General features: G+C 40.5%; 1 protein-coding gene across 1 annotated transcript in view; it reads left to right on the top strand.

Moving 5' to 3' along the window:
• The window catches only part of LOC127631479 (conserved oligomeric Golgi complex subunit 6-like), a 109,606-nt gene that overhangs the window by 74,807 nt on the left and 11,785 nt on the right, over window positions 1–23,014 (top strand). The window contains exons 13-17 of the mRNA XM_052109610.1: window positions 128–245; window positions 8,625–8,756; window positions 10,979–11,146; window positions 12,062–12,169; window positions 22,959–23,012. Of these exons, the coding sequence (XP_051965570.1) occupies window positions 128–245; window positions 8,625–8,756; window positions 10,979–11,146; window positions 12,062–12,169; window positions 22,959–23,012 (580 nt within the window). The remainder of the gene's footprint in view (window positions 1–127; window positions 246–8,624; window positions 8,757–10,978; window positions 11,147–12,061; window positions 12,170–22,958; window positions 23,013–23,014) is intronic.

Raw genomic sequence — 23,014 nt, forward strand, 5'->3', positions numbered from 1 at the left:
TGTTTAGCAGCCATAACAGTATAGAATTCAAACAAAAACAAAACATAAATCCAGTTTTGGCCTTCGCATTCAATGTTTCAAGATGCTCCTCTTTTTTACTGAATGCATGTGTCTGTGGTTTTCGCAGTGGAATCATGGGTACCAGTGTGTCCTCTCTGTTGATGACCATGGATGAGATGCACATGCTCAGTAAGAAGATGTTCTTCAACAGTCTCAGTCTCCACGCCAGTCGCCTCATGGATAAAGTGAGTACTTGACATATAATAATATTTCATAGTCATTATAAGTACAGTCTTACATAAATTGTATTCATGTTCAGTGCTTAAAGTAAAATAAAATTATGTCATCATTTACTCACCTTCATGCCATCCCAGATGTTTATGACTTTCTTCAGCAGAAAACAAAGATTTTTAGAAGAATATCTCAGCTCTGTATGTCCATTCTGTTAAGTTTCACACTGCGATAGGGCGGAGGGCAGGGCAGGGCCGGGTCATGATGCTACACACCCGGCCCTTAATCAGGCTAATCAAGCCTCAGAGAGGAATAAAGGCTGACTGGAAACTTCAGTGCAAGAGAGAGAGAGAGATTTATGGGCAGCTGTCCAACACCTGTATGTGTTTGTGTGTGTCTTTTTATTTAATTAAATATTATTTATAATGTTAAGCCGGTTCTCGCCGCCTCCTTTACCATTAATCTCTTTACACAGACATTAAAAAATGTATTCATGCATATGGATACCTCTGTGCTGGATATATCATAAGCAGTTGAACAAGTGACTGTTTAAGATTGCATATGACCATTTACCGATGGGCAAAAGGGAAGCTCTTATTGTGAAGTAACCGGTCTGCACTTATATAGCGCCTTTTTAACCTTAACGGTATTCAAAGTACTTTACACTGTGACTCATTCACCCATTCACACGCACGTTCATACACTAATGCTGGCAGAGCTGCCATGCAAGGTGCTAGCCTGCCATGGGGAGCAACTTTGGATTCAGTGTTTTGCCCAAGGACACTTCGGCATGTGGAGTCTTTTGGGCTGGGATTCGAACCACCAACCCTGCGATTAGTGGCCGACCCGCTCTACCAACAGAGCCACAGACTTTTGTAGCTCCAAAATTCACATAAAGGAAACATAGAAGTAATCCATACGACTCCAATGTTTAAACCTATATCGTCAGAAGCGATATAATAGGTGGGGGAGAGAAACAGATTAAAGTTTAGTCCTTTTTTTCCTCTAAATCTCCACTTTCACTTGCACATCTGAAAGTGAAAGTTGAGATTTAGAGTAAACAAGGACATAAATATTGTTCTGTCTCTCACCCACACCTATTATATCACTTCTGATGGCATGGATTTAAACACGGGCGTCAAATGGATTACTTTCATGTTTTCTTTATATGATTTTTAGAGCTACAAGTCAAGTCAAGTCAAGTCAAGTGGTTTTTATTGTCGTTTCAACCATATACAGTTAGTACAGTACACAGCAAAACGAGACAACGTTCCTCCAGGACCATGGTGCTACATAAAAACAACAAAGGACCAACACAGGACCACAAGAGACAACACAACGAAATAAAATACCTATATAAAAAAACCTACATATACCTATATAAAGTGCACGTGCAAACATGTGCAAAAAGTACAGGACAGTACAACAAATTTCTGACAATGAACAGGACAATAGACAGTGCAGCGCCGACCAGTACTCAGTAGTGCAAAAAGATGACAGTTTCTAAAAATGTAAACATAACATACTTTGAGATAATGTTTTATGCACATAGCAGTTATTGAGGTAGCAGACAGTTATAAAGTGACAGTAATTAAAGTGCAACTCAGGACACGTGTGTGTCAAACCAGTCTCTGAGTATTGAGGAGTCTGATGGCTTGGGGGAAAAAGCTGTTACAAAGTCTGGCCGTGAGGGCCCGAATGCTTCGGTACCTCTTGCCAGACAGCAGGAGGGTAAAGAGTTTGTGTGAGGGGTATGTGGGGTCGTCCACAATGCTGGTTGCTTTGCGGATACAGTGTTTTTTGTAAATGTCTTTGATGGAGGGAAGAGAGACCCCAATGATCTTCTCAGCTGTCCTCACTATCCTCTGCAGGGCTTTGCGGTCCGAAACGGTGCAAGTCCCAAACCAGGCAGTGATGCAGCTGCTCAGGATGCTCTCAATAGTCCCTCTATAGAATGTAGTGAGGATGGGGGTTGGGAGATGTGCTTTCCTCAGCCTTCGAAGAAAGTAGAGACGCTGCTGGGCTTTCTTGGTGATAGAACTGGTGTTGAGGGACCAGGTGAGGCTCTCCGCCAAGTGAACACCAAGGAATTTGGTGCTTTTGACGATCTCCACAGAGGAGCCGTCGATGTTCAGCGGAGTGTGTTCACCTTGTGCTCTCCTAAAGTCAACAACCATCTCTTTTGTTTTGTCGACATTCAGGGACAGGTTGTTGGCTCTACACCAGTTCGTCAGCCGCTGCACCTCCTCTCTGTATGCTGACTCGTCGTTCTTGCTGATGAGACCCACCACGGTCGTGTCATCGGCGAACTTGATGATGTGATTCGAGCTGTGCATTGCTGCACAGTCGTGAGTCAGCAGAGTGAACAGCAGTGGACTGAGCACACAGCCCTGGGGGCCCCAGTGCTCAGTGTGGTGGTGGTGGAGATGCTGTTCCCGATCCGGACTGACTGAGGTCTCCCAGTCAGGAAGTCCAGGATCCAGTTGCAGAGGGAGGTGTCCAGGCCCAGCAGGTTCAGCTTTCCAATCAGGTGCTGGGGAATGATTGTGTTGAATGCTGAGCTGAAATCTATGAACAGCATTCGAACGTATGAGTCCTTATTGTCTAGGTGGGTGAGGGCCAGATGGAGGGTTGTGGTGATGGCATCGTCCGTTGAACGGTTTGAACGATCACGCAAACTGCAGTGGGTCTAGTGAGGGGGGCAGCTGGGTCTTAATCTGCCTCATGACGAGCCTCTCGAAGCACTTCATGATGATGGGTGTAAGTGCGACGGGACGGTAGTCGTTGAGGCAGGACACTGAAGACTTCTTTGGCATGGGGATGATGGTGGTGGCCTTGAAGCACGTTGGAACGACGGCGCTGCTCAGAGAGATGTTGAAGATGTCGGTAAGAACATCTGCTAGCTGGTCTGCACATCCTCTGAGCACTCTGCCAGGAATGTTGTCTGGTCCAGCAGCCTTCCGTGGGTTGACTCTACGTAGAGTTTTCCTCACATCTGCCGTGGTAAGACAGAGCACCTGGTCGTTGGGAGGAGGGGTGGACTTCCTCGCCATCACGTCGTTCTGCACTTCAAACCAAGCGTAGAAGTCGTTCAGCGCATCTGGAAGGGAGGCATCTTTGTCACAGGCAACTGATGTTGTCCTGTAGTTGGTGATGGCCTGGATGCCCTGCCACATGCGCCGCGTGTCACCGCTGTCCTGGAAGTGACTGTGGATTCTCTAGGCGTGTGCACGCTTTGCCTCTCTGATTACCCATGACAGTTTGGCCCTAGCTGTTCTTAGGGCTGCCTTATCGCCTGCTCTGAAGGCGGAGTCTCGGGACCTCAGCAGTGTGCGCACCTCCGCAGTCATCCACGGCTTCTGGTTGGAGCGTGTGGTGATGGTCTTGGAGAAAGTGACATCATCAATGCACTTGCTGATGTAGCTGGTCACTGATGCTGTGTATTCCTCCAAGTTGGTAGAATCGCCATATGTTGCAGCCTCCCTGAACATGTGCCAGTCAGTACACTCAAAACAGTCCTGAAGAGCAGAGATGGCTCCTGCTGGCCAGGTTTTCACCTGCTTCTGAAGCGGTTTTGTGCGTCTGACGAGCGGTCTGTATGCTGGAATTAACATAACAGAGATGTGGTCTGAGTAGCCGAGGTGGGGGCGGGGCTCCACCGTGCACGCCTGGGATGTTTGTGTAAACAAGATCAAGCGTGTTCGCCCCTCTCGTTGCAAAGTCCACATACTGATGGAATTTAGGGAGCACTGTCTTGAGATTTGCATGGTTTAAATCTCCGGCGACAATAAACAGTCCGTCGGGGTGAGCGTTCTGCAGTTCAGCTCATAGCCCCATACAGTTCACAGAGCGCTTCCTTAGCGTTAGCGCTGGGGAATGTAAACTCGGTTATGCAAACAGTGGTGAATTCCCGTGGTAGATAAAAAGGTCTGCATCTAACAGTCACAAGCTCCAACAGCGATGAACAGTAACTAGAGACTAGCATAGAGTTCTTGCACCATTCCGTGTTGATGTAAACACACAAGCCACCACCGCGAGTCTTACCGCAGAGAGCTGTATTTCTGTCGGCATGAAACGAGGCGAGCCCATCGAGCCGCGCTTCCGCTTTCTCGCACACCGCTTACGACGTCCTCTCCCCCGGCCACCGAGGTGTATGGCACAATTCATATACTTTGCAGCCATTCAGATTCTCACTTTCTTGAAGTCAACACAACACCTTCTAATGGAAATGTCCCTCATCAGCTAGTTTGTTTCCTTGTGTTTTATCACTAGGCTGAAAAACAGCATTCTCACACCAGGGATTGTAAATTAGCCCCAAAATATCCCTGAACACGCACAGGTTACTTTGAAAAAACACTTCATCGACAAGTGGATCAATAGCCAGAACAAGCTGGCCTCCGCTCCACACTTCTGAGAGAATTATCGCCTTAGAAGTGTGCTAATCAATTCACCTTTGGCTTAGGACGTAACGTCTCGCTCACTAACACAGCCCAGTGCCAGGAACACAAGTCAGAGCTAATGAGCCCTATTAGAGGCAGCAGGATATCGCTCGCCTAGCAGGGTGTTTATTAGTCTGTTATGAGAGGTGTCAGTCTCACTGTCAGACACGTTTGCCTTGATTCTGAGTGTCTTGATCATGAGTTACAAGGGTAAATACGGCTCTTTAAACTTAACGTTAGCAGGTGGATTTAAAAGAGAAGATGTTATTGAAATGAACAGGATCCCTCCTCTGTCTGAAACTGCTCAGAAATGATCATATGTTTTTGTATCCATAATCATTTATTAAATTAAGATCAAAGGGAGATGTCATCATTTACTTATCCTCATGTCATTCCAAACCTGAATGACTTTCTTCAGCGGAACACAAAAAGTGACATTTAGCAGAATGTCCAAACTGATCTTTTCATACAATGAAAGTGCATGAGGACCATAGACAGCTGTGATCACTATTCACTATCATTTATGGAAAAAGGCAGCTGGGTCATTCTACTGCCAGATAACTCTAACATTTGTATAAAATATCAGACCCCTTTCAAGGTATGGTAAGGTTAGTTTGGGCTGTCAAATTGTATAACCCCAAGAAAACTAAATTAAACATCAAGGTCTCTGGGACTGCTGCATAATCACAGAGACCTGGATGTCAACGGAGATTCCAGACTCGGCTATCATGCCCACTGGGTTCACCGTGCGGACAGAGCTAAAGATCTTTCAGGGAAAAGTAGAGGAGGAGGTGTATGTTTCCTGATCAACAACACTTGGTGCAACCAAAAGAATGTGCACTCTATGAAGTCCTTTTGCTCCCCTGATCTGGAATACCTTACAATATTGTCTCAAGGAACTGCACGTTAACATAAGCAGACAGGAAATCGTGCACCGTTCGGCAAATTGAACCACTGTTCTGTTCTGATCTGCCCGCTTACAGGCAGAATCTGAAACAGAAATCACCCGCTCTCAGAACTATCCAGTGCTGGTCGGACCATTCGGATTCTATGCTAAAGGATTGTTTTGATCGCATGGACTGGGAGATGTTTTTCGGTTCACCTCAGATGATGACATCGAGGTCTACGCAGATTCTGTAACGTGTTTCATCAGGAAGTGCATAGAAGACGTGGTGCCAACCAAAACAATATGGGTCTACTCCAATAGAAAACCGTGGATTAACGGCAATGTCCGTGCAGCACTAAATGCGCAGACCTGGAACTAGGAGGAGCAAAAACAAGCCAGTTATTCCCTCTGTAAAACCATTAGAGCAGCAAAACATCAGTACATGGACAAAGTGGAGTTACAATTTAACACCAGCGACACGAGAAGATTGTGGTAGGGAATCAGTAACATCACGGACATAAAACAGAATAGACACTCCCAAAAAAACACCACGCCTTTCTTCCGGACAAGCTTAACACCTTCTACGCTCACTTTGAGGTAAACAACACGCCCTCATGGAGAGAGATCCCACGACCGACACAGCAGAGGTTACTTCACTTGCTACTTCATCTCTGTAGCAGATTTAACCCGATCTCTCAAACGTGAACATTTGAAAGGCAGCAGGTCCGAACGCATCCCGGGTTGCGTCCTCAGAACATGCGTGGTCCAACTAGTGGTCTCAACCTCTCCCTCTCCATGTCTACAGTTCCCACATGCTTCAAAATGTCCACCATTGTGTCTGTACTGAAGCAAACTAAAATCACCTGCTTGAATGACTGTCGCCCTGTTGCTCTGACTCCCATAATCAACAAATGCTTTGAGAGACTAATCAGAGATCACATATGCTCTTTGCTGCCTGCCTCTATGGATCCATTACAGTTTGCTTACCGTGGCATCTGTTCCACTGATGATGCAATGGCTTTCACTTTTCTTACTGCTCTCTCCCACCTGGACAAAAGGATCACATGTGACAATGCAGTACTATAGTTCAGCATTCAACACCTGGACTTGAAACGCTCGCTGGGCAGTTAGATCCTGGACTTCCTATCAGGCAGACGCCAGGTGGTCAGAATGGGCAGCAGCATCTCTACTCCACTGACCCTCAACACCGGAGCTTCGCAGGGCTGCGTTCTCAGCCCACTCCTGTACTCTCTTCACACCCACGACTGCGTGGCCACACACAGCTCCAACATCATTGTCAAGTTTGCAGATGTCACGACGGTGGTAGGCCATTCGCAGATGGCAACGAGATGCTTACAGAGAGGAGGTGCATTCCCTAACACACTAATGCCAGGAGAACAACCTCTCTCTCAACATTAACAAGACCAAGGAGCTTGTGATGGACTACAGGAGACTGGACAAAGAACACCGCCCCATCATTATTGACGGAGCACCAGTGGAGAGGGTCTGCAGCTTCAAATTCTTCAGAGTTCACATTTCTGATGACTTCACATGGTCCGTCCACACAGAGGCTGTCATGAAGAAGGCGTACCAGCGGCTCTTCTTCCTGAGACGACTGAGGAAGTTTGGGATGAGTCACAACATCCTCAGATCGTTCTACACTTTCACTGTGGAGAGCATTCTGACTGGCTGAATCACCGTCTGGAATGGGAACAGTACTGCTCTCAAACACAAAGCGCTGCAGAGAGTAGCACAAACATCCCAACACATCATTGGTGGTGAGTGTCCCTCCCTCCAGGACATCTATACCAGGCGATGTGTAAGGAAAGCATGGAGGATCATCAGAGACTCCAGCCATCCAAGCCACAGACTACTCTCACTGCTACCATCTGGCAGATGGTACCGCAGCATCAGAGCCTGCAACAGCAGGCCGTGGGACAGATTTTTCCCTCAGGCCATCAAACTGCTGAACTGCTAACAACACTATACCCTAGGGCCTAGGACCTTAACAATAAATACACTGGATTTCACTGGACTCAATATGTATATATTTATCACATCTATTATTAATTCATATCTACCCTTTCAAGCACATCTGAGAATTAATGGTAACAGAATAGTACTGCATATGCCACATATCACTGCACATTATGTATACTATGTATACTGTACTTAATTCAATTCAGAGCAGCTGCCACTGTTCAGTTTGTATATTGTTTAATGTGTATTGTTAACATGCAAACTGTGTAAACATCTGTGTATTGTTATTTTGTATAGTGTTATATTGTTATATTGTTATTCTGTATAGTGTTATATTGTACATTGTTTACAAGTATGTCTGCAGTGTCTGGACATCATTTCACTTGTGTGGCAATACAAATGAGTTTAGTAAAGTGAGTTGAGTCATTTCTTCTCACTAGCGTCTCGCCTCTTTTCATAAGCACTGTGTTTGAAACTTTGAAAAATGTGTCTCAAGATCCTAGCTCAGTATAGCTGTCTTTGAGCGCAAAAGCATGTCTGTGCTGCCTTTTGCTCTTGTTGGTTTGATAAGACATGATGTCTGTACGAACAGCTGGAGCTGACTGCCCCCTACTGCATCAAGGTGGTACCAATCAAGCTTGAATTGCTACGATAGTAGAACATTCCTTATTACGGAATTGAATACGGATTAATACGGAATACATACAGGTCAGGGGAATGAGTAATTGCCTAATTTTTTATGCAATTACTCATTTTTTTCATGTAATTATTCATATTAAATTAACACATTAAATCGACAGACCTAAAAAATGTTTACAATGATCAGTCATTAGAGTGAAAGCTGCTTTATTCTACATATGTTGCTGGCAGCACATTCAAGAGTGCCGCATGTTGAGATCAAATGACCAGCCAAATTTTATATGCTTTATCTCAATAATTCCCTGCAATTGGACACTTTCACTCGCTGAGTAAATTAATCGTGACTCACTGCGGATTTCTACAATGGCATCTGTAAAGGAAAACTTTTCCTTGTGTGTAATGCTGCATCATTGTGACTGACCCTATGACGTATTCATTCTCTCTATCAGGTAGAGCTTCCTCCTCCTGATCTGGGTCCCACTGCCTCTCTCACTAAGACTCTGTCACTCCTCAGAGATGTTTTGGCCTCCCATGATTCCTCAGTTCTGCCTCTTGATGCCCGTCAAGCTGACTTTGCCCAGGTGAATTTAAACCTTTTGTTACAAAACCCAAAGTGGATGTAGCCACAACTTTATTCTTAAAGACCTGTAAGTACACCCACGACAGCATCAGTATAGCTCAAGTACACCTTCATCGACTCAAAACAAAGATGTGTACCAAAAGCTAAAAATCATTCAACATTTTCAAGAATATTGTAGTACCCCTGATGTACAAAATGAAAAGATGAAGTTGCCAGTTATGGTTATTATTCATCCACAACAACAAAAACAAAACTAGGTTAAATGAGCAGTAAAATTCAGCAGAACACAGGCCTAATGTTTTAAGTAATCTCTTAGAATATCTATAGACAAACATGACCAGTTAGATCAGGACAAGGATAGAACAGGGGGAAAACTTTGTCCAAAATTTGTTCCATTTGTCCATAGAAGTCCAGATTTGAACCCCTTTTAACCCCATTAACCATTTAAAATGGTATTTGCCTTCAAGAAATGTTACCATTGGTCTTCCATTTTTTAACTGTGGCATTTGTAATAATAAGGTCATAATTACAGGACAGACCATGGATGGCTCCACATTACTGTTGTTTGGCTAATGTACATAGTCTTTCTAAAAAATAAACTACAGTATTTGTGATGAACAACAAATAGCCTAAACACATTTAGAAACATTTTACTAAAACTTTCACAATTAATAATTCCATGGAGTACAAAAGGAGATGTTCCCTTTCAAGGAAACATCAACGGTGCATAATGATGCAATTGGAACTAAGTCAGTGGTCTCATGTGGTTTGAAGCCTGTATAAAATCACGCCAAATTATTGGCTGATGGCGCTTAAGCAACACCCATAGGGATCCACGTCACGGGCTCTATATAAACCATTGGATCATACTTTTTATATGGAGGCAAATACGTATCACAATTCTCCTATGGAGGCCAGACCATTTGTTATCAAATTGTCCAATGGAGGCACATTGGAATACAAATTCTCCAATGGAGGCCAATTGGTATAAAAATTTGCCTATCAAAGGTAGGTTATGGCTCAGTTTTCCCCTGCGACTTACGCTGGGGAGCAAGTTATACATTTTCTTTTATTTATTTCCCATGTTCACACATTCTTTCCCATTCTAATTCTAGGGAAGATGGTTTATCTGGTGTGCTCTGTTGTAAATACATTCAGAGGGACCCATTTTTATACTTGCCCCATTGAATTCTGCCTCTGTCCTCATAGCCAATGGTCTTGGGACAGGCATAATGGAATTCAATGTATAATAAGAACAAGTGTTCACAAATCACACACTCCTAAATGTCACATACTGTTCCCCCCATAATAAATGCTGGGGCCATTATGACAAACCTGCTTTTCTCTCAATTCCTCCCATGTTTACACGTTTCCCTGTTCTAATGCTAGGGACGATGGTCCTCTGCTGTTGCTACATTCAGAGTGACCCCTTGTTATATTTACCTGATTGAATTCAGCCTCTGTCCCCATAGCCAAGGGTCTTGTGACAAGCATAATGGAATTTGATGTATAAAAAGCTAAAGTGTTCACAAATCACACTTTCATAAACATCACACACTGTTTCCCCTCCTCCCCTCCCCACACCATACCATAATAATGCTGTGGCTGTTGTGGCAACCCTGCTTGATCTCAATTTCTTCCATGTTCGCACATTTTTCTGTGCTTGGGAAGATGGGTTATCTGGCATCCTCTGCTGTAAATACCTTCAGGGTTACTTCTTTATATAATTGCTTGATTAAATTTGGCCTCTGTCCCCATGGCCAAGTGTTTCAGGACTGGCATAACAGAATTCGATGTATAATAAGCACAAGTGCTCTTTCCCAATTTTCATACATTCTTTCCCTTTCAAAACACCAGGAAAGATATTTTTTTTTCTTTAAACATTCCTGCTGTAAGCACACTTCAGGATGCCTAAATCAAAAAAGGAAAACATTGTTAAACCCCATTCAATCAGTCTAGGGCATACTGGCCATTGGGAGAACCGGGACTTTTCCTGTCCCAGATGGACATCTTGAACTGTTGCTCTGCACCTTGCTGTTTTTTTTTTTTTTTTTATTTTAGCATGGGAGAACCACATTTAAAAATTAAAAACATTTAAAATTGCATCTGGCTTTTTTTTTGCACAAGAATGTCTTCGGTCTGAACCCATTATGCACTATTAGATTGTTCCAATAATACACAAAGCGCTGTTCATATTTGTTTATGCAGTACATTTATTTTTAGGTGTTGTCCTGTATCCTCGACCCATTGTTGCAGCTGTGCACTGTGTCGGCCAGCAACCTGGGCACAGCAGATATGGCTACATACATGGTGAACTCACTCTACATGATGAAGACAACACTGGCTCTCTTTGAGTTCACCGACAAACGCTTAGAAATGCTTGAGTTTCAGGTGTGTTGACATTTTAACTGAGTATATTGCTCATTCTATGATAAAGGGTAATAACAACAGTAGGTTACTCCAACTGACCAACCTTATTTTTGTAGTGAGATCAAGATTTTTATTAGAGTCAGGTATCAGTGCTCTAAAATGTGTAAAGGGTTTAAAGGCAATGTGTACTTCCGTAATGTGACATATTTAAGTGAAACAGACTTTTCAGCTGGAAAGAATGTAGGATGGGACTTTATTTTTTCAACAGGATTTGATCGGATCGTGATTGTTAGACTGCTGCATTATTGGTTGTTAATATTGTTTTTCCTAAAACAATTGTGACAATGCTGTGCTTTTCTTTACATTTCGTCCTCCATATTCAGAATCAGAATCAGTATGAGCTTTATTGCCAAGTATGCTTACACATAAAAGGTGACATAAGCTTTCAGTGCACAAACAATACAGCAACAAGACAGAGATAATAATAATAATAAGACTAATAAGAATAATAAAGCCAATAGAAAATATATAGTAAGTATATATAGAAATACACACAATAAGACAAAATATATTTATATATATTATAAGAATGTACAAATACAAATCTGTTATTAACAGTGCAAGGGAATGTAATGCAGAAGAGGTAGGATATGTTTAATAAATATAATTGACTAAGCTGTGAATTGTGTGTAATTATTGCACAATTGGGCAGTTTTAACTGTTCATGAGACTAATAGCCTGAGGGAAAAAATTGTCCTTGTGCCTGATGGTTCTGGTGCTCAGAGCTCTGTAGCGCCGGCCAGAAGGCAACAGTTCAAAAAGTTAGTGGGATATAACATTGCAATATCTAATAAAGTCATAAGCTTGTGTTTTGAGATGCTATTGATTCTGTCTCATTTATCTTTCTTAATTGTTGTTATTGGCCTTATGCTGTAGATTGAAGCTCACTTGGACACTATAATCAATGAGCAGGCATCATACGTGCTCACCAGAGCTGGACTGAGTCATATCTACAGCTGCGTTCAGCAGCACACAGCAGAGCAGGTGAGAACTACTGAAAACTCTCTTGTTCCTGTTCGCTATGTTCTCCAGAGCACTCAGGATACAGGTAAGAAACGGCTGTTCTTGGATTAGAGCTTGAAGCCAACTTGAACTGGCTTATGTAATGCCGCTTTTAAAAAAAAGTCCAGTATTTCATTAGTTTTTAATTAAACATTTTATCTTTGATGTTTTGGTAAACTATTTATATTATTAATAGTATTAATAGTATTTATAGTTAGTATGAAAAAAACTATATTTATACACACAGTGTCTTGCAAAATTATTCAAGTCCCTGACCAATTCTCTCATATTACCGAATTACAAATGGTGAAATTTCATTGAAACACTGAAACTCAAAATCAATTATTGTAAGCTGACATGGTTTTTTGGGAAAAACTTAAATATCTTGCTTGCATAAATATCCAACCCCCACACATTAATATTTGGTCAAGCCTCCTTTTGCTGCAATAACTGCTTTATGTCTTTTGGGGTACATATGTACCAGCTTTGCACACAGTAACAAAGTGATTTTGGCTCATTCTTCTCGGTAGATTTGCTCCAGGTTGTTCAGGTTGGTTGGGTGACGCTTGTGGACTGCAATTTTCAAATAGTGCCACAGATTCTCAATAGAACTGAGATCAGGACTTTGACTGGGCCACTGTAAAACATTTATCTTTTTGTTCTTGAGCCACTCCAATGTTGCTTTGGCCTTGTGCTTGGGATCATTGTCATGCTGAAAGGTGAATTTCCTCCCAAGCTTCAGTTTTTTAGCAGACTGAAAAGGGTTCTCTTGCAGTATTTCCCTATATTTTGCTTAATCCATTCTTCCTTCAATTCTAACAAGATGCCCAGTCCCTGCTGATGAGAAGCATCCCCACAGCGTGATGGTGCCACCACCATACTTCACTGTAGGGATTGTGTGTCTTGAGGCATAGGAATGTTTGGTTTGCGCCACATATTGCACTTTGAGTTTTGGCCATCTTGGTCTCATCTGACCACATAACCTTCTTCTACATTGCAGCTAGGTCACTCACATGCTTTCTGGCAAACTCCAGAGGTGCTTTCAGATGGTACTTTTTGAGTAACGTCTTCGTTCTTGCCACTCTCCCATACAGGCCAGCGTTATGCTGTGCTCTTGATATGGTTGACTGAACTCTTTAGTTCCTTCAAAGTGATAGTTGGCCTCTCTGTGGCTTCTCTCACAAGTTCTCCTCTATGTTAGAGCGCTGAGTTTTGAGGGACAGCCATTTCTTGGCAGTGCCTGGGTGGTGTGGTGCAGCTTCCACCTCCTGATTATTGATCCAACTGTGCTCACAGGGATATCCAAACATTTGCATGATATTATGTACCCTTTCCCTAATCTATCCATTTTTATTACTTTATCTCTAACTTCTGTGGAATGCTCTTTGGTCTTCATTTTCCTTCAGATTCACAGCTTGACCAATGATCCTTCAACAATGGGTTTTTTATCCAGAAAATGTGATTGCAACTTTAATGATTCACAGGTGGATGCCAATGGTAAAAGTAATTGTGTCCTCATTAGGGCAATTTCTTTCATCGGTGTAACCTGGTAGATGCCACAGCACAGGGTTTGAATTCTTATGCAAGCAAGATATTTCAGTTTTGTATTTATTTTTTTATATTTCCCAACATAAAACCAATGTCTATTTAAAATAAAACATCAGTAATATGAGATAATTGGTCAGGGGTCTGAATACTTCTGCAAGGCACTGTATATACATACATATATACTGTAGATACACACCGATCAGCCACAACATTAAAACCACCTGTCTAATACTGTGTAGGTCCCCCTTGTGCCGCCAAAACAGCGGCAACCGATATTCTTCTCACCATAATTGTACAGAGTGGTTATCTGAGTTACCGTAGACTTTATCATTTCTAACCAGTCTGGCCATTCTCTGCTGACCTCTCTCATCAACAAGACATTTCCATCTGCAGAACTGCCACTCACTGGATTTATTTTTGTTATTGGCACCATTCTTAGTAAATTCTAGAGACTGTTGTGTGTGAAAATCAGTACTCAAGCCAGCCCAACTGGCACCAACAATCATGCCACAGTCCAAATCACTGAGATACAGATTTTTCCTCATTCTGATGGTTGATGTAAACATTAACTGAAGCTCCTGACCCGTATCTGCGTGATTTTATGCACTGCACTGCTGTCACAAGATTGACTGATTAGATAATCAGATGATTGTTGGTGCCGGACGGGCTGGTTTGACAGGGTTTGTACAAGGTGCTTGAAGTACTTGATTTTGGCTTTTTCAAATTGAAGTCCTGGAAAACCCTTGAAAATAGCAATTGTTACCAAGAGGTGCTTAAAAAGTTCTTGAATTATAGAAAATCATAAAATACATTGCTTAAATCATTTAATAAATTAAATGTATTCATTTATTTTCCGAAAAACATGACGACAGACCACAAGACCACGCTAGGCAGCGCATGGATGGCGCTGTTACATGGCACCTGTTACTTTTGGCAGCGCTGTTCAGAATGGGCCAAACACAATCAATTGTTACTGGAGGATTTAAAAAATATATATTATATAGATACTGCTGTGGTGGGTTTAACAAGTTTAAGTCCTTGCAACTCTAAGTTGTAATAAAAAATGACTCTCCAGAGTAAAAAAATTTGATGAGATGTAAAACGTTCTGAGATTTGAAAGTAGATCGATGGAGGATTCAGTTTTGCGAGCTGTCTAGCACCCCCTCGTGTAGAGAAAGCTTTGCATCTCACAAAGTAGGTATTTCTGATGACATTTGGGTCAATATCAAGTTATGATGACAAACATGTCCTTTGACTTTTTTTAGTCATGAAAAAACTTTCAAATAGCGAAAAAAACATTTTTAATAAAAGGTATCATTCTATAACCTAACCTTTAATGATTTGAAATGGCTTGACACTGTTTTGCAAATTTTTTAGAAAATATATTTTAAAATATGAAAACAATCATTGTCCCTTTCAGTCTGGTACACCACTTCTATGCCATTTAAAGTTATTTACGTGTTTATTTTGTACTTATATTAATACAAGCATTAGTGCAAGGCCAAACAAGTGTGCAAAAAATCAAAATAATGTTATAATAAATTATTTAAAAAGATTGTTTTACCTTGATTTCATGTCATTGGTGTTATCAGTGTTAAAACCTTTCTTTTATGTTTTAAAATATTTAAAAAATACCAAAGGTTGTGGAAAATAATTTTAAGGTCCATGTTCAGAGGCTGTTTAAATATGCTTGTAGGGATTTTTCCCAGCATGTTAAAAAGTTATTAATTCACGTTTTAACTGATATTTTCATAAAAATATTTGGTGTACCCCATTGAACCTTCAAAATGTGGTGTTGTAACCCATTTAACCCTCTGGGGTTGACGGACACGCCGGCGTGTCCTGTTGGATTTTTTCATCATTACAGCGGAAACAACATAAAATTCTCCATCATTTTGGGGCATACAGATAAATGTAAGACATCATTTGAGACTATAAAGTGTCTAGGTTTATTTGTGTACACTCACAATAACAACAAAACCATGTGCTTTTGTAAAATAAAGAAAATAAAAAGGGTGAGCTTTCAGCAGTCTCTATGTTCACGAGCATATTTCTGAAACACTTCAAAAAATGAACTGAAACTCTGCGAATACTTATTGCACAAACATGAAACATATGTCTAAAAAAAGTATAAAATGTCTACTTTTAAATAAAACAATTCAAATTTAAAACAAATATTCTCCTGCAGTGTAATCTGTATGAAACAAAGCGATGTACATTTTCTCCTGGCTCAGCTAATTATCCCTAATGTGATCACACCTACGGGCAGAGCGCGCTATTCATTCCGTAATGTGCTGAGATGATCAATGCAAATGGTAAACGCCCCCGACAGTGTCTTAAAAACAAAGTTCATTCACGAGAAAGCTCCTGGATAGTGATGAAGAGTTAACATTTTCCTCAGAAGAAGAGCGGGACTATTAGTTGACATGCTATTTTATATAAACATGTGCATATAGTATTTTACTAGTGGGACTGTTTCCAGACTTGCCAGCCAGGATTCAGAGTATTGAAATTTGAAATGTGTCATAATAGGCAAGATTTTGTTACATTTAAATGCTGTTTCGGCTGAAGTATATAATATGGTATAAAATTATATTTTAACTAGTGTTTATGCTGCCTCATCATCAATGAAGCTTGTGCTTGCAAATATGTGTTCAGGTTAAATGATTTATAATGTTTATTATAATGATTTCTGATGGATCATGTGACACTGAAGACTGCAGTAATGATGCTGAAAATTCAGCTTTGATCACAAATTGCATTTTACAATATATTCAAATAGAAAACTATTTACAATATCACTGTTTTTACTGTATTTTGGATCAAATAAATGCAGCCTTGGTGAGCAGAAGAGACTTCTTTTAAATGGTAGTGTAGGTCTAAAATTAAGTAAAGTCTTTATGTAAAGAAAATGTATAGTCAGATTACTTCTTTTAACTTAAATCTTGATTTTGATCAATAAGTCTCCTCACATTCATTCTCTTTCTGTCACATTCCTCATTGATAGGCCCAGGGGAGGAGTCCTTTGTCTCCTCAAGTGTGAAACACATCAATATTCATCATAGTTCACACCTCCTCACATATGACCTTTCTAACACTAAAAGTGTCTTACAAAAGTTAAATTACTATATTGTTTTGTATGAATGAGTGATCAGGATGACTTTCACATCATTTTGTAGCAAAAACACTTGTGGACACATTTTTAGTATTATATGGCCTTATTTTAGTGACTTAAAATGTTTTTATTTTCATAAACGTTATTTTCTCAAAAATACAAACCTTTACATACATGTTGCTCACATATTATTGTAGCCCAGTTTGTGTTGAATACAGTGTTATCAGACTTTAGCCATTCATGTGTTTGTAAGCAACTGAAAAAAGCACAAATGTCAAGGCATGTCAAAACTTCTCCAGGGCCCAAAACACCCTCAGACCCCAGAGGTTTAACCCTCATTAGTGTTAACTTCATTTGTTAAACTGTGAAAATGTAATAATAAAAGAAAGAACAACAGCCAAGTTGTCCTTTATGAATACAAAATGAATGTCAACATGTTACTAAATGTTTACCCTCAGCGTTTATAGGCAAAAACTGAACTGAATGGAAAATGTTAATATTTTGTAAGTTGGAAAGTCTGGTGCCTCTCATCAATTTCGTCCTGAATAAACCAATAATTTTTACTAAGAATATGTAGTTAAAGATGCTCATTGAGATATGTTGTAATTGTAATATTATACTTTTTATAAAAATACATTAACTGAATGAATAAAATATATTTATTTAAAATGAACAAAAAAATTAATAATTTTAATGACATCTCGAGCATAATCCTTGAAAACAAATAAAAATGTATTTGAAAAGTCCTTGAATTTAACCTGAAACATCTGTAAGAACCCTGGTTTGAGTATTTCTGTATCTGCTGATCTCCTGGGATTTTCATGCACAACAGTCTCTAGAATTTACTCAAAATGGTGCCAAAAAACAAAAAACATGGAGCAAGCGGCAGTTCTGTGGATGGAAACGTCTTGTTGAGAGGTTAACAGAGAATGGCCAGACTGGTTCGAACTGACAAAGTCTACAGTAACTCAGATAACCATTCTGTACAATTGTGGTGAGAAGACTATAATTTCAGAATGTTATTCTAAGAAGCTGGTTGGCGCTATTTTGGCGGCACGAGGGGGAGCTACACAATATTAAGCAGGTGGTTTTAATGTTGTGACAGATCGATGTGTGTATACTATATATATATGCTGGAAAAGGGGCCGGTCTAGATTTGATCAAAAATACTTTTTTCAAATAGTGATGGTGCTGTTTTTTGCATCAGTAATGTCATGACTATACTTTGTGATCAGTTGAACACCACTTTGGTGAATTAAAGTACCAATTTCCTTCCGAAACAGCAAAATCTGTACATTATTCCAAACTTATGGCCGCAAGTGCGCATATATATGTATGCATGTATTCAAAGCTCTCTAAAAATATCTATACCATCAACTTAACATAACATCTCATCTTCAAAGGATTTTATACCCATTTTATACACATGATGCATAGTGAAGTTGCTTATTGCTTTAATGGCAACTTAAAAAGTTTGTGAGGCTGACTTCTGACAGTTCGTCCTTCTGCAGCTCAGTTTTACAGAGTGACCGTTTCTGACCATTTTTTCTCTTGTCTGTTACCTCCAGCTAACACACATACACTAATAGCACACATTACTACCTTATTATCTTTTTCTCATTTTACAGGAATAGTCTCTATTGGTTATATGGCCCTTATTTAGACCTTATTACCATGGTTACCCTATGGTTAGAGTCTCATTAATGAAATGGGTGAGCGTGGATTTTCACTCAAGTTCATCACATGGCAGGAAATTGCCTGAGATTGAAAAGAACACAAAATAGAGTGTATAATGTAAACATGATTTACTCGTACACATCTGTTGCACATATACAGCAACCTATGTATTTAGAGATTTGATGGACCAAATAATTTGTCTTTCCACATTTGGTTTGTTATTGTATAAAATGGATTTACAAAACTCGAACTTTTGTATCATGCACTTTATAAGGTGCATATCACCCATTTTATTTATGGTTCATTTCTGAATCAAGATGTTTATAGGACAATTCTGTCATTGTTTACGGCAAAAAAAACAAAAAACATAAAAGTAATCCATACGATCTGTGTGCTTCCATGTCTCCTAAAGCCATACGATTGATTTGTGTGAGGAAATTAAATTCAAGTTGCAACTGTATTCACTTAAAGTGATAGTTTATCCAAAAATGAAATTTCTGCAGAACACAAACGAAGATTTTTTGAAGAATATCTCTGCTCTCTAGGTCCATAAAAATGCAAGTGAATGGGTGTCAAATTTTTGAAGCTCCAAAATGCACATTAAGTCAGCATAAATGTAATCTATAAGACTCTAGTGGTTAACTAGATATCTTTTGAAGATATATGATGGGTTTGAGTGTGAAAAAAAATCTATATTTAAGTTCTCCTCCCTGCCCAGTGGGGGGTGATGTACACAAAGAATGAAAATCACCAAAAACAAAAGAAGAAGGACTTAAATATTGAACTGTTTCTCGCCCACACCTTTCGTATTGCTTCAAAAGGTATGGATTGAACCACTGGAATCTTATAGATTTCTTTTATTCGGTTTATTTGCATTTTGGAGCTTCAAAATGTTGGCACCCATTCACTCGTATTTTGAGGACCTACAGAGCTGAGATATTCTTCTAAAAATTCTTCTTTTGTGTTCAGCAGATGAAAGAAAGTCAAACACATCCGGGATGGTATTAGGGTGAATAAATGATGAGAGAATTTACATTTTTGGATGAACTATCCCTTTAAGAGCTTCCCCTCCTCGCTGTCAAATCTCATTCTCACTCACATTCAGTTCAGATGGAGATAAAGTTTTTCAGCGAATAGCAACTTGTAATGGGGTAAGGTGGGCAAGAAGGAGGCGAGAACTATCTGAACAGTCAACGTAAGTTTCAATAACATAAATTGAACTTAAAACAACTTAAAACACACAGACGCACACTCACAATGGCTGCTCGCGTGTGTCTCTCTCTCCTGAACTGGCGCCTTCAACTCGTCTTTATCCCTATCTTGGCTGAGAAGCACAATTCAGGGCCGGGCGTGTGTCCTCATGGCCCGACCCTGCCCTCCTCCTTATCACACAACTTAAAAAATAGGGATTACTGAATGGATTACTTTTATGCTGCCTTTGTCCTTTTTGGAGCTTGAAAGTTTGGACCCCATTGACTTACATTGAATGGATAGAAATACCTGAAATGTCCAATCAAAATGTCTTTGTTTGTGTTCCGCAGAAGAAAGTCGTATGAGTTTGAGATGTTATGAGGACGAGTAAATGATGACATTATGATTTTTGGGTGAACTACCCCTTTAAGGAGGGACTTGAACCATATAAACCAAAACATCTATAGGCACAACACCCCTAGCATCGTGGCAGCCAGTTTTGCAAAAGCAGGCACCATTTACATTATCTTCTGAAAATGTAAAAATCTAGTTCATCTCTCTCGTTTTGCATTCCCTAGCAGCCAGAATCTTTTAAATTCAACTCAGTAATTGTCAGGTTACGAAGTTTCTAGCAAACTCTGTGACTCTTAGGAACACGTGCCGGCCCTTTAAGCAAGGTGTTATGTTACAGAAGACAGGCGTGAATGTGAAAGCACAGAAAGTAAGCACGCGTGTCTGTGTGTGTGGGTCTTGGCACTGCAGTGCAATCTGGGCATTTCCAAGCCTGTTCTCATCACACACCCCCGTAAAAGGCTGGCGTGTGACTAAGCGTCTCTGGACACCTGCTGTCCACCAGCACAGGACACAACTGTCTCGCCTACGGCATCAATGTCTTCACTGTCCACTCATGCTGTTAATTACAGCCTGTTTCTGCTTTATATGGCTCCTGCTGCCCACAACAGTCATGATAAATGAAGCTGGCCCTCAAAAGTCAACGTTGTGTCTCATTTCAATGGCATCATTTTAAAAATATTATGGCCCTCCAAGGTTTGTATGCAAGACATACCACTAGACACAGCATCTGAAGTTCCTGTTTCCAGTCTTTATAAATCTTTGTCCTCTGTTATTCATTAAAGTAAAAAGCCATTCAAGGTCATGCATTTCAATAATATTACCACGGGTAAAAGATTAGTTCACCCAAAAATAAAAATTCTGTCATAATTTACACTCATGTTGCAAACCTACAGTATATGACGTTTACTGCCAAACTCAAAAGGTGTCATTTTGAGGGGGGCCTTGGTAGCTCAGCGAGTAAAGACGCTGACTACCACCCCTAGAATCGCGAGTTCGAATCCAGGGCATGCTGAGTGACTCCAGCTAGGTCTCCAAAGCAACCAAATTGGCCCATTTGCTAGGGAGGGTAGAGTCACATGGGGTAACCACCTTGTGGTCACTATAATGTGGTTCGCTCTTGCTGGGGCGCACGTTGAGTTGTGCGTGGATGCCGCGGGGAATAGCGTGAAGCCTCCACATGCACTATGTCTCCATGGGAGACAAGCCACGTGATAAGATGCGCGGATTGATGGTCTCAAATGCAGAGATTTGTCCTCCGCCACCTGGATTGAGTCACTACACCACCATGAGAACTTAGAGCGCATTGGGAATTACGCATCAAATTGGGGAGAAAATAAATAATAATAAAAAAAAGTTAATGCTGTTTTTTTGCGTACATTGACAAGGGGCGATTTCGCTCATAAAAGGACAAACAAGTACCATAATAGTCTTCCTTTATGTGAGCAACAGACAAAAAGTTACAAAAGTTAGCCCTCCACTGGAAATATCAGTCTTGTTTATGTTTCAACCTTGTTATTTGGAGTGTTGCATTTGACCGTGATTAATAAGAACCTATGCCGCTTGATGTCATTTGCAAACCAGTTGTGCTGTATTGTTATGTGCATGAATGAGATTGGAGAGATGTGGAAGAGAGGACAATTTTCAGCAAATAACAACTTAAATTTCCAAATTCAAAGCTATTGTCTGACTTCAGAAGACTTGGAATATAGTTAAGGGTGTGAATATTTGGGTTCGATTGACGATTCATAAGTTCTCGATTCAATTCAAACATTTGAATTTTTGCTAATTCAGAACGATTCGATTCAATACACAATTAATTTAAATCAAATTGGATTACAAAGATTTCCAGAAAAAGAAAGACAGAATACTCAAGATAGTTTATTACACCAAAAGCACATATAATACATGTACATACAGGCTTCATGGAATACAGCAGAACTACAAAAGTATTCCATATTTCACTATATAAATACCATGATTTTTTTTAAATATTTTATTAATTTGCATGAATTTTCCAGGCCTGAAAACACAATAAAAAAAAAATGAGTATATCAATCCAAAACAAATTGTTTTTTCCCCTCCCCAATTTGGAATGCCCAATTCCCAATGCGCTCCAAGTCCTCGTGGTGGCATAGTGACTCACCTCAATACGGGTGAAGGAGGATGAATCTCAGCTGCCTCCGTGTCTGAGACCGTCAACCCACGCATCTTATCACGTGACTTGTTGAGCGTGTTAGCACGGAGACATACTGTGTGTGGAGGCTTCACTCTATTCTCTGTGGCATCCATGCACAACTCACTACGCGCCCCACCGAGAGCGAACCACATTATAGCGACCACAAGGAGGTTACCCCATGTGACTCTACCTTCCCTAGCAACCGGGCCAATTTGGTTGCATAGGAGATCTGGCTGGAGTCACTCAGCACGCCCTGATTCGAACTTGTGACTCCAGGGATGGTAGTCAGCATCTTTACTCGCTGTGCAACCCTGGCCCCCCAAAAATGGCAGCATTAAAGTAACATTAGGCGTCAAATACAAATAATTAAAGAGAAAAGCAGGGCTAGAGAACAACGCCACACATCTCTATTAAATCGTGTGAGTAACTAATTAAATGTTTATATATTTAAAAATGGTTGTTCACTGATTTGTCGATTCACGATTAATTAGATTTTTAGCATTTTAAAATGATTATTGACCAACAATAATGATTCTTGTTGTTAATAAATTCTAAATTTCAAGCGGTCCTGTTCCACCCATTCCTTCTCGTCTTTGTTCATATGTTAAATCTGTGCTGCAGGCTCTTTAAATTCACAGCTCTTGTTTGCTGCAGTTCAGGGGATGTGATGTGTGTCCTTTACTCATGTTTTGCTGTGTTCTCTCTCTCAGGGGCCTCTGGCCAACCTTCCTGGCATGGACAGCACATCCTTAAAAACAGCCATGGT

This window comes from Xyrauchen texanus, chromosome 38 (genome assembly GCF_025860055.1).
Source record: "Xyrauchen texanus isolate HMW12.3.18 chromosome 38, RBS_HiC_50CHRs, whole genome shotgun sequence".
NCBI lineage: Eukaryota > Metazoa > Chordata > Actinopteri > Cypriniformes > Catostomidae > Xyrauchen > Xyrauchen texanus.